Source organism: Pongo pygmaeus, chromosome 4, assembly GCF_028885625.2.
Source record: "Pongo pygmaeus isolate AG05252 chromosome 4, NHGRI_mPonPyg2-v2.0_pri, whole genome shotgun sequence".
Lineage (NCBI taxonomy): Eukaryota > Metazoa > Chordata > Mammalia > Primates > Hominidae > Pongo > Pongo pygmaeus.
Window position 1 is genome coordinate 58,129,664 of NC_072377.2, and position 13,009 is coordinate 58,142,672.

At 36.5% G+C, this 13,009-nt stretch overlaps 1 protein-coding gene across 2 annotated transcripts in view; it reads left to right on the forward strand.

Moving 5' to 3' along the window:
• ITGA1 (integrin subunit alpha 1) overlaps positions 1-13,009 on the forward strand; it is a 170,391-nt gene that overhangs the window by 110,611 nt on the left and 46,771 nt on the right. For both annotated transcript variants that reach the window (XM_054487298.2, XM_054487299.2), the window contains 4 exons: positions 1,122-1,195; positions 1,907-2,051; positions 9,453-9,598; positions 12,606-12,749. In XM_054487298.2, the coding sequence (XP_054343273.1) occupies positions 1,122-1,195; positions 1,907-2,051; positions 9,453-9,598; positions 12,606-12,749 (509 nt within the window). The remainder of the gene's footprint in view (positions 1-1,121; positions 1,196-1,906; positions 2,052-9,452; positions 9,599-12,605; positions 12,750-13,009) is intronic.

The window sequence follows — 13,009 nt, forward strand, 5'->3', positions numbered from 1 at the left end:
TAAGTGAGAAAACACCTGAAAGCATTGTGGACTGAAAATACATCTTTAAATTAAAGTTAAAGTGCATCTCAGTCATTTAAATTACAGGGCAATTCACACAAGAGATTAAAATGATATATTTGAATTCTTGATTGCCCCATTTAATCTAGTCCTACAAAGGTAATTACTGATGTATTTGTTCACAATTTTATCCATGTAAATAACTAACAAATAGTTACATTCACAAATTTGATTATTCTCTTGCCTCAACAAAAGAGCAGACTGACTTTCTTAAGTGCTATTTTTAACTTATCTGCAAGGCCAAATAAATCAGTAACCCCTAGTGCAAGCAAATAAATCAACATTCCATCAATTCCCTCAGGAAATTGTGGCTTTGGGTTTGTGAATATTTTGAGAATAATTTGTGAGTAGCAGACTGCCATGGAATGCTCTGAATTATCTCTGCATCTCAGTAAAGAGCTTCAAAATGGGTACAGGATCTTTTAAAAATATATGATTGAATGGCATGTGGGCAGCCCTATCACAAAGACCCCTCCTGATCTGTGAGTGATATTTACCACTGGTAATTAGAGCAAATAAATACATACTAAAATACCTAAACCCTTTATCACACAATGAAATTCTGACAGGATCTATGGCCTGAATATGGGTGGGACTGATGGAGTTGAGAAACCTCTTTAAATATGTGAATGAAATTTTTTTCAGTCCCATAACATATTAAGGGAGTTTAGCCTAAGGGCTCAGCAGGGTTCCCAAGGCATGAATTTGGACAGGAATTTCCTACTGTAGTACATCCCACTTGAACCATGTGGACCCAAAGCACCGTAGGATCCACAACATGCTGCAGTATAAGAATGGAGATTTCTCAACCCCTCCGGCAAGGACAGGGCTGCTAATGAGCAAGAATTTGAGACATGAGCCCTTTGACTACCTTTCTCTGTCTTCTACCCAGGCCTACCTAGAAATTTTGGGTTGAGAAATGTATGGCTGAAAATGCCCTAAGATGTTTGAAGTTCTGGTTGGTAAGACCACAAGCTCTACCAGGTATCTGTATTCTGCAAGTCAGTAGTGCATGAAAAGGCATTGTTACTTATTTACAGTGATATTTTCCTATGTTATAGCTACAGCTGACCAGTCAGCAGCTTCATTTGAAATGGAAATGTCTCAGACTGGCTTCAGTGCTCATTATTCACAGGTATGTTGACCAGTTGGTGAAAAATGAAATATATGTTTGCAAGACTTCCCTTCCCAAAACCAACATCTAGCCATCAGTATGTAAGTGGAACACGCAGTTCATAGCTTGAACAATTGTGCAGGCTATGATGATGTTTTCTAATTCAAATAGGAAAATGTCATTTCTCAAGCTTCTTATTAGGAAAATATGTTCTCTCACACAGTTCACTACATTGTACTAATAGTTGTGAATCAGACAGTGTGAGCTGTGCCTTGTAATTATGTATCTGTCTAAATGAAATAATTTAACATATTTGCTACAGATGTAGAATATTTTTCCACAGTGTCAAGGAATTCAAGAGTCTTATTAGAATTCCATGTTCAAGACCTAGGATGCTGGGCACCCAGAATAAAGTAGAAAGGCAAGATTAGAAAATATATCATTTGTAGTTAATGAAAGAAAAGGCATAATGGTCCTTGCAAAAGAATATTGACATTTCCATGTGCAATTTTACTGTATAACTTGGGCAAGTTATTTGTGCCTTGATTTCTTTTTCTGTAAAACGGGTATGGTAACAATAGCATCTAGCCCACAGAGTTATCATGAGGATTATATAAGCTAATAAATGTAAAGTATTTTGAACAGTATACCTATACACATTGTTAACGGTGTTTAAGTATTTCCCCTTATTATTTTTATTAAATATTATTATCTTATTTATTTGCATGTAAGGACTGGGTCATGCTTGGAGCAGTAGGAGCCTATGATTGGAATGGAACAGTTGTCATGCAGAAGGCTAGTCAAATCATAATCCCTCGAAACACAACCTTTAATGTTGAGTCTACCAAAAAGAATGAACCGCTTGCTTCTTATTTAGGTAAGGTTTGGATATAATTATAAAAGAGTAGTTTTACTTTTCCATTTTTTACCTCTAGCATTATTTGCTTATGTTTCTATAGGCTTGCAACCATACAACAAGATTATTTCAACGAGTTGGGTATTTTCCAGAACCCATGCAAAGTTTCAGGCCTCTGAGCAGCTTTAGTTAGTCAAAATGACATACATAGGAGTCATTTTTTGTTAGTAGGACTGTCTAATGCAGGGAATGGTTTAGGTTGATATGTGCCGTTTCTGATATGTTCAGTTTCTCTGTGTCTGATGTCAACTTTAACTTCAAGAAGAACTTTGAACGTGGTGGACAAGAAATGAGAGTAGAAAAGGAAATCTCGACTTCTCCTATATCCTGAAAACCAAACTCTCATATTGTCTTAAATGTCTTCTATCATTAATTTATCTCTATGGGTCCTAATTTTGGAAAAGAAAAATGTGTTTTATCATGTAACTTTTTCTTTAACAACTCCATTGACAATCAGACAAATATTGAACTTAAACCCAGTGATGTAACATGATCTTGGTTCCCAGTGTCTTGCCAGAAATGAGGAGTTATATGTCTGGTACCACTTTATTTGGGATCTATACCAAGCTGAGCAACACCTGGAGGATGCCAGGGAACTCTCCCTCACTGAAAAAAGATATTTGCCAACAGTTGGGAGGACCTAAAATAAAAAGGACCATCAGGATATGGCTTCCCAGCTCTTAGTCACTCAACGAATATTTGGGGGTGGTCCTCTTTTGCTCCAGGCATTGATCTTAGTGCTGGGGATACAGTGATAAAGAAAACACATACCTTGGCCTGGAAGCATTCACAGCTTCACGTGTTAGCCTTCCTCTCTGGGATCTTTCTGTCCCAGAGGCAAGTCTTTTTCTCTCTGTCCCAGTTGCTTTCTATTTTACCAGGAAGGTGGCAGGTCTTTACTGCAGTGTTTATGCATCTCCTTATTTAAGGACACCTATTAAAGCTGTAGGGGCAGCAGGACTTAAGAATAAAAGGACTAGAGTTTTAGATGACTAAAAATGTAACAGTCAACAGCAGCTGCACTGTGACTGCTAAAATCTCTTAACACATGTAGAACTGCATGAATGAAAGTCCAGTCTGTTTCTCATAGAAATCCTGTTACATTCCACTCTGGTCAGCCAACAGCTAGAGTATCTGGTTGTTCTAAGTATCACATACTACAAGGAGAAAATGACAAACTAGGATGTGCCAGTAAAATATTAGATAGAAAAGTCAGCTCCAGAAGCAATTCCCTGCTAAAGTCTCACTCTCTCCAAAACTTAAAGAAATTGAAGGTTAGAAAACGAAGTGTGCATTGCATGTCTTTTAGGTATTTGGATGATTGTGATATAACATATAGGGGTTAGGCTTAAAATTCGTTTCAAATTTTAGCATTAAAAGAGGTCCTATGGAGCATGTAGTCTTAATTTCCAATCAAGAAACTGAGAGATAGAACAATTATGTCCCAGCTGCCTATGGCAGGTGTGAAACCACAATTGAGCCTTCTTGATTCTTATGTCAGTGATCATATCACGATACCGAAATAACTGATTCTGGGTTGATTAAGAAAGCACTGCACAAATATTGAGTACCAGCAATGTGCCAAACACTGAGTTTATAGAGAATAAAAAGATAGATGAGGCAGGTCAATTCCTACATTGATAAACCTTACTTTTTTGGGTGAGAGACAATAACGAAACAAGCAATCACTATCAGTATTATATGTGCTATGACACAGAATACCTAAAAAAGAGGGCTGGGGATTAGATTAGATATCTTCTAAAAGTTCATTACATCCTAAGGTTCTATGAGACTGTTTATGTGAAATACCTTGGAATCAAGAACCAGCTTAACCTGAGGCTTCTATTATATGTAGAATAAATATAGATCATTTATCTTCCTATATAATGGATGACATATCAATTAGTAAAACTCCTTGTGAAAGGCATTTGGCAATGTGTTTACAGCGCTATAAAAAATGTTTGTACCACATTTATACAGAAATTTCACTTCTGTGGACCTAACCTAAGGAAAAAAATCCAATATTTAAGAATGCCAAGTGAACAATGATTTCCATTGCATTATTATTTATGTTATTGGGGGAAATGTCATTATCCTAAATGCCCCAAAATATGCAGATAGTTAAGTAAATAGTAAATCCACTTAATGAATATTACACACCCATAAAAATAAAAATTATAAAGCTGCTGATTCTATGATACTAAAGACTTGAAGCAGTTATGGTACAAGGTGTACAATTAGCGATAGCCATGAGGTCATAGAGACTTGAGCTTGTTTTCTGATTCTGCCCCTGGCTATGGCTTTAGGCAAATTACTTTCCCCCTCAAAGCCTCAATTTTCCTATTTCTAAAATGGAAATAATTACACCATATATATCATTTGGGTTGTTAGATTAAGTAATGACTATATTTAGTACTGTGCCTGACACACAGTTAACACTCAATGGGTGTTGTCTGTTATTTTATTATGTAAATGTTATTTTGTATTTTTTATTATGTAATGTTATATAATAAACATTCCTCTTATTAGTATTGTGGTAGGCAGAATAATGATCCCCAAAGATGTCCATGTCCTAATCCCTGGACCCATGAATAGGTTACTTTGCATGGCAAAAGGGACTTTTCAGATATGATGAAATTAAGGATCCCGAGTTGGGAAGATTATCCTCAGATATCTGGCTGGACCTGATATAATCAAGCATTCTAAAAATCAGAGAACCTCTCCTGGATGTGGCCAGAGGGAGACAGAACTATGGAAAAATGGTCAGAGAGATGCAATGTTGTTGGCTTTAAAGATGGAGGGGGGCCACAAGCCAAAAACTGTAGATGGCTCTAGAGCTACAAAGGGCAAGAAAACAGATTCTCCTTGATAGGCTCCCAAAAGGAACACTGACCTGCCAATATCCTGATGTTTAGTCCAGGAAGCTCTATGCCAGACTTCTAATAAACAGAATCATAAGATAATAAGTTTGTGATGCTTTAAGCCACCAAGTTTGTGCTAATTTGTTACAGCAGCAGTAGAAAACTCATACATAATACAAAATAATAATAGTAGCTGACATTAGTACTATTACTAATAAGTATTGAGTATTTACAAAATTAAAGACACTGTGTGAAGTCCACAAAGATGTGTATGATATTGTTGCCACTCTTAGGAAGCCCACACATTTTAATTGATAACACTGTAGTTTTTGGTATTCTTAATTATATGTGATTAAATTCCTTTAAAATAAATAAACTCTTAAGAATCCTAAATTTGTCATTCCCAAAAAGCTTTGGTTAAACGTTGCTTAAAGCAGATGTGGAGAATTCAACTTAAAGATGCCACTGCAAGCAAGAAAATATTAAAAGAATCTTATTTGTGACCACAGTATTTATAATATATGACTTCTCTCTGTCCAAAAAGGAAATTTTTGGGTATGTCTTCTACAGTGTGCTGAGATTTTCTTTTCTGTTTCAGAAATTATTTCATTAGCTTACTCACAAGTGAGGGTATATGACATTTTGCCAACATAAAGTCTAATACATGTAAGATTTCTTTCAAAATAGAAAAGCATCCAGAAAAGGCAGGACAAATACTTTGTTTTTTTTTCCACCCAAAATAATATTCTAAATCTGAAATGAAGTTATGAAGTTTTCACAGTGTTTCTTTGTGGGGATCACAAATTGAGAAGAGACTGAGTGTATTTTTTCGTAAACTGTATGGATTGCAAGTTGCAAGACTATGAAAAATCTTATGAAGGAAGCAGAGAGGCAGAGGCTCTATTAAAAAAAATCCCATGCTTATCAATAATGATCAGGAAGCTGTAAGAATTCAAGCTGTCGAACATCTGTCTCAGGACATAGTCATACCCCTATCTTTCTGTTACCCAAACTGCCTTATGCCAATACAGGCATTGCAAGTGAATTTGGTTGTGAAAATACAGCTGGGATTATGTTCCCCCGCCTCCTCCATCCACAGTTTGCTGAATTCTATTCCTGCCATACAGCTTCCAAAGAAGGAAAGATGTGAGGCAATGTCATGGCATCAAGACAGATCATACCTGTTTCCCATTACCTCACTAGATCCTGGCCCTTTTCCCAAGAAGTGAATTATGAGAGCTGACAGAATTCATTCTTCATAAATCCATGCAAAGCGCTATGCCATCCATTTTAGCCTTTTCTTCCTCTTTTTTTTCTCTTTCTTTGAGACAGAATTTCTCTCTTATTGCCCAGGCTGGAGTGCAGTGGCATGATCTCTGTTCACTGCAACCTCCACCTCCTGGGTTCAAGTGATTCTCCTGCCTCAGCCTCCTGAGTAACTGGGATTACAGGCGCCCACCACCATCCCTGGCTGATTTTTTAGATTTTTGGTAGAGACTGGGTTTCATCATGTTGGCCAGACTGGTCTCGAACTCCTGACCTCAGGTGATCCACCCATCTCAGCCTCCCAAAGTGCTGGGATTACAGGCATGCGCCACCGCGCCCAGCCCTTTTCTTCCATCTTATTCTTTTCTTTTTCAGGAAACGCTATTAAGCTTAAATATTTATAATTATTTTCCTTCAATTAAAATTAGGCTTTACTTGGCTCTGGCTCTCTTTTTCTTTTCTTCTTTCTTGTCTTTAGACACCCAAGCCTCAGTTAGTAACTACGCTAACTGGTAGTTACTGTCCCTGAGATTATTTCAGCTAATATTTTTAGTTATCAAGTATAAGTCATCAGACAGTTAACTAAATAATCTCACAACTCCTAGCCTCAAACGTAATTTTTAACTCATTTTTAAAAGAAGCCTTTTATCAAGTTACATTCACAGCTCTGCAAATTACACACACACACACACACACACACACACGTACTAACACTCTCATTCTGCTCCCTTCTTTATAGTTCTTAGTAGAGTGGCATGAAATAAAACGGCCTTCATTTTGCACATTCTTCTTTTCCATTTTATGTATGTATAAACATGGCCTGAAAGATTCATTTTAAAACAATATTGTGGTTAGTAATATAAACATGTAACACATTACATGTTTGAAAAAATATTTTAGATTCTATTATGTATAATAGTAAAAAACCCTCAAAGAAAGATGAAGGAATGAGAATGTGAGGAATATTCATAAAGGATAATATGCCTGAGGAATTGTGCTCCTTTAGCACTTGTAAGAATAAACATATTGTATAAAAACTTTTGTTCCTTTTTAACATTTTTGAAAGAAAGTCAAACTTACTTTATAGTAAAATACTTGGTAAGTGAGTTAGAAAAATGACCTTTTTCTCAGTGAGAAGTGCTATTTTGTGGCATTTTGAAAAATAATCTTACTTCTGCGTCACTGATGAAATCTGGTTATTAGAAGACTTATTCCTTTTATAAAATCAAAATCTGCATGTGATAATTTTTATTCGTTGATATGGCTCTCTTCTCAAAACACAAAGAACAAATCTAATTTTTCACTCAAAAATTAATCTTAAAGACACAATTTATGCTCTTGCTGTAAGCAGCCTGAGATGATCTCTTAAAATGGTTTACTATTCACTTAACCCAGAACAACCCAAAAAGTCATTCAAATCAAGAGATTCAAATCTTCGTGTTCACTTTAAGAACATCCATGAAGCTACCCAGGCAATCAAGGGTCTGTATATCTGAAAAGCCACCAAGTATCTGAAAGATGTGACTTTACAGAAGCAGTGTGTGCCATTCCATCATTGCAATGGTGGAATTGGTAGATGTGTCCAAAGCCAAACAGTGGAGCTGGACAGAGGGTTTATGGCCCCAAAAGAGTGCTGAAAGTTTGTTTCACATGCTTAAAATGTAAAAAGCAGTCCTGATCTTAAAGGTTTGTATGTAGATTCTCTTGATCATTGTGTACATCTAGGTGGGCGAAGCACCCGAGATGCACTGGCTCTGTTTACAGGGCACATGGTCAGATTAACCCATAAGTGACCTCCACCCCTACTATCGCACCCACCGCACTGAGATGATGTTTACTGAAATAGAACAAATTTTCCTAAGCCAGAGGAGGAGGTTGCACAGAAGAAAAAGGTATTCCAGAAGAAACCGAAGAAACAAAAATAATGACCCAGGAATAACTTCAATATAAGATATATGCAAATAAAATCAAAAGTAGAAAAAAGACAATCAAAATTTTAAAGAGCATGGAAGCTCAATTAAAAAGAGGAAAGAACCGGGCACAGTGGCTCACGCCTGTAATCCCAGCACTTTGGGAGGCCGAGGCGAGCACATCACTAGGTCAGGAGATGGAGACCATCCTGGCTAACACAGTGAAACCCCGTCTCTACTAAAAATACAAAAACTTAGCCGGGCGTGGTGCCGGCGCCTGTAGTCCCAGCTACTCGGGAGGCTGAGGCAGGAGAATGGCGTGAACCCGGGAGGCGGAGCTTGCAGTGAGACGAGATCGCACCACTGCGCTCCAACCTGGGCAACAGAGCGAGACTCCAACTCAAAAAAATGAAAAAGTAAAAAAAAAAGAAGACGAAAGATCAGATACGTGAAAAATGATTCAAGCTCTCTGTTGAATAAAGTCACATTAAAATCACAGCAAGTTACTGTTGTTAGACATTGTTTAACACCTATTAAAACATACACAAATTTAAATACTAGTGATGATACACAAAGCCTGGGACAGTTTCATGAAATTTTCTTTCATATGGCTGTTCATAGAACAAAGTAGTACAAATTTTCTGAAAACAATTTTCTAGACACTATAAGAACCATTAAAAACTTGATCCAGTGATCTATTCCTTGAAATTTACTGTCAAAAAATCCAGAAGAGGGACAAATTTAAATGCTCCAAGGTGTCTTTGAAATCTTAAGTATAATACCAAAAATATTAAAACCACCTGAATTCTAGTGTTTTATCGGGAAATGGTCACGTAATATAAATGCAATGTCTTCATGCTTTAACCAAGAGAAATCATCTTCAATTATTTAAAATTACAATTTAAAAAGCTAGTAGCAGCACAGAAAAGGTTTACATTTTCTGTGATTCCAATTATATAAAAAGTATTAATTTCTGTAGTGCAGACACATATATCCAAATGAAATACAATTGATTTATTACAAATTGGGGTATGGAAGTGCAATTTTTTTATATGTGTCATCATTGTTTTATCATTTGTGATTTCAAATAATGAAAAACTCAGATTGGGGGAAAATAACTTCTCAGGAGAAAGCAGTTGTGGTAGATAGAGAGCATATTAAAAGCTTCCACCAAAACGAGTTCTTACATGCATTGAAGAAAAAATATTATTTTCAAAATATAACCATATAAAAATGATTATCTTGGCCATTTAAAAAGAGTCTTAATTTATTACATGAAGACTTTAGGAGTCCAGGTGGTATATCTGGAATCTTTCTTTTGTTAGGTTACACTGTAAACTCTGCTACTGCTTCTTCTGGAGATGTGCTCTATATTGCTGGACAGCCTCGGTACAATCATACAGGCCAGGTCATTATCTACAGGATGGAAGATGGAAACATCAAAATTCTCCAGACACTCAGTGGAGAACAGGTAAACTTGAAAAATATTCTTTTATTTAAATTAATGTATTCATACTCTATGTATGTTTACTGTTTATTGTCCTAAACTTTTAAAAATGCAATACCCACATATTCAGTAACAACTGGGAACAGGGCCCTGTGTTAGGTTCTTTGGAAGGATGTGTAGTGTCTGTATCTTTGTCTTCATGTTGGATGGGGGTGGAGATAAGATGTACAATAGATGTAGATACAAATGTACAAATATATACACAAGAAAAGAGATCCAAAACATTAAGAGGCGTGAAATTACCAGTGGCCCAGACAATACAGTCAGAATATGATGAGATTGTTTTAAGCTAGGATTGGTGCAGAAAAGCTTATCAGAAGGTGAAATTTGGGCTGAATCTACAAGGGATGATAGAATGTAGATAGGTAGAAAGAGCAGTGAAAGAGAAAGTTAAAAAGATAACATGGACCCATATTATGTCAGGTTTTGAATGGCAAATTAAGAGCTTGGATTTTATCCTGGAGGTAATGGGAAATTTTCTGTAATATTTAAAATTGGAAAATTCTTATTAGGTAGTATTGAATATTAAAAGAAGTTTGGGAAATTATACATGAAATAACATTTATATATGTATATATAAAAACTGAAAGAAACATCATAAATATGAAAACATTTACAAACACACACAGACACACACACACACGTATTAACTGAAAGAAAGATCTAACCATGCTTTTGTTGTTGTTATTTTTGAATTGTGATAGCTTGGGGAGCTTTTGTTTCTAAAAAGTTTTCTGTATTTTTCAACAGTTCTACAAGGAGGATTTATTGACTTTATTCCACAGTCCTTTTACAGAGGGTGGGAGAGGGGTTCTTCTTAGCCTTCACTAAATATTCCAACTCTCTAGACTAGAGGGGGCAGGACTGCATCAGCCCTCCTGCTCTGCAGGAGTCCAAGCTGCAGCCCAGCGCAGCAGTAAAGCTGAGGCGCAGGGATACTCACATTAGGCGGGTCCACAACTGCACTAGCTTTAAAGCCCCATGCCCCACAGGAGCAGTATCTTTTATGATAACACCATAGACATAGCTTCCAGGGTCTCTACAAAGGACAGGCCGGCTACAAGAGTAACTGCACTCTGGGAAGTCAAAAATATGTCATCTTCATCAGGTACTTATAATTCATTTATAGTTCCATACAGCCTGAATACAATATTCCAATAAGAGGTTATTTTTACCCGTCAGTGTTGCTTAGCCTTAGTGGTAAAGTTGAAATCCCAGCCTCAGCAGATTCCCAGGGCAACAGAGTTAGAGTAACTAAAGGTCAGACCCTCATGTATCAGGTGAAAGGGTTTTATTAACTCTTTGTCCACATTTATGCTTGGAAAATTCATAACAGTTAGAATAAGGCTATTGTTGTAGCTCAAACTGGAGGTAAGAAGAACGTAAAATAAGATGTCAGCAGTAAAAATGGAAAAAGAAGGGCCATGACAGATATCAATAATAGGAAGTTGACAATAGTAGAATGAAGCATTTTAGATGACGTCTTAGATCAATTATCACTCCATTCATTGTATACAAGACAGGAAGTGTCAAATTTTATGAAAATTTGCATGTGAAAGTTGAGGAGAGTATCATGAATGATTTAAGTCGTGAATGATTTCAGTTTCAAGCCTGGGAATCTGAAAGAAAGGTGGCTCCATGATTAGAATGTCATCACCTCAAGCAATTTAGATATTTTTAACAATGACGTTTGGCTTTTAGACATGTTCCTTGTAACAGTAAGCACAAATTCAGATATTTGCAGGTGCCAGTAAAGTAAAATCAAAATAGGTAAAGTCAATGAGTAAAGCTGCTGGGCAAAAAAACACAGGAAGTGGTGGGAACCATGGCCCTGGGCAGCTTTTGAGCTTCCACTGAGCTCCAGTTGATGGTTGCCATGTGGGGAGGAAAGCCCAGAGTTGCAAGATCTTCTATTTTATTCATGTTTATAATTAATTCAACTTTTAAAAAAACTTCTCAAGGCCCTCAAAAGCCTGTGAGAAAAGTGCATTCAAAAGTCAGTGTCTTTTGCCCACATGACTAGAAGCAATGTCTGGAACTGTAGAACTGAAGCCTTGAGAAGGAAGACAGAATGATATTTGCAATTGCCTTAGCAGAAATTCTTAAGAAGGATTGGTCATCTAGGGTAAGAGAATGGAAAAAGGCTACAGGTCTGAGCTTTAGAAGAGGCCAAATTCAGAAAATGAGAGTTAGGGAAGAAGCCGGTAAATATGAAAAGGGTGGTCTATGCCACAGGGGCAGAAGCAAGAGAGTAAGAGTAGAATCACAGAAGCCAGTACAGGGAGATGTACAATAAGATAATTGTTAACAGCATCAAATATTAAACATAGAATAACATTTGAAAAAATTAAGCATTTAGGTAGTGAAGTATAAGTTCTCTGCTTTTCTCTAAACAGATTTCTATCTTTAAATGAGAAAACGTATTGCTGCAAGGGATGATCCCCCTGCAATCCTTCCATATTTTTCTATGTCCCATAGCTACTGGGCTAAGGCTTAACCATTTCATTGAGAAGACAATCTTCCAAGACTATGAGGTGAAATATGCCACACCAGTATTCCAGGACAACTCAGCTCCTTATAATGTATTTAAACATATATGCAACCATTGCAGCATGCATTCTACTGCTTATCTAATTTTATTTCCTTAAAAAATCACTATAGTATTACTGACCTTTTCTGATTTGTGGAGAAGAAAGAGAGGTTAGAGTGAAATCTAAAGAAATTCATTTTGTTACTGTCAAGCGATGAAATCTGTAACAGCTGTTCATCCTCAAAGATGGAACCAACTGATATTCTTTATCCTCATGAAAGAGCCAATAAATAACTTTCAGGGAGCATCAATTTTTATCTTTCATTTCCTTTGCCAACTAGCTCTTCTTCTAGATTGCTAGAAGTAAAACAAATGTAGATTTCAGTTTCCTTGAGAATTTCTGATGTTCATTGGGCTGTTTTGTTTCATTTTGTGTCCTAGATTGGTTCCTACTTTGGCAGCATTTTAACAACAATTGACATTGACAAGGATTCTAATACTGACATTCTTCTAGTCGGAGCCCCTATGTACATGGGAACAGAGAAGGAGGAGCAAGGAAAAGTGTATGTGTATGCTCTCAATCAGGTAATGGTGTCTGAGTTTGGTAGAAATCCAGGAAAATCTCTTCTCTTCATTTTTGAATAATAAATTCTAATTTTTCACTCACTTTGAAAAAACAGAGCAAAGAAGCTATCAGGATTCATTCACTCCACCAACCCCTCAGTTTTGAAATGACCATTTATAATTCTAATAAAGTAGCTCCAACTCTTAGATATTTTCTGCTTGGAAATGTGAATTATGTTTAACAATATATAGGATAAAGGAGGTAAATATAAATCTCACTA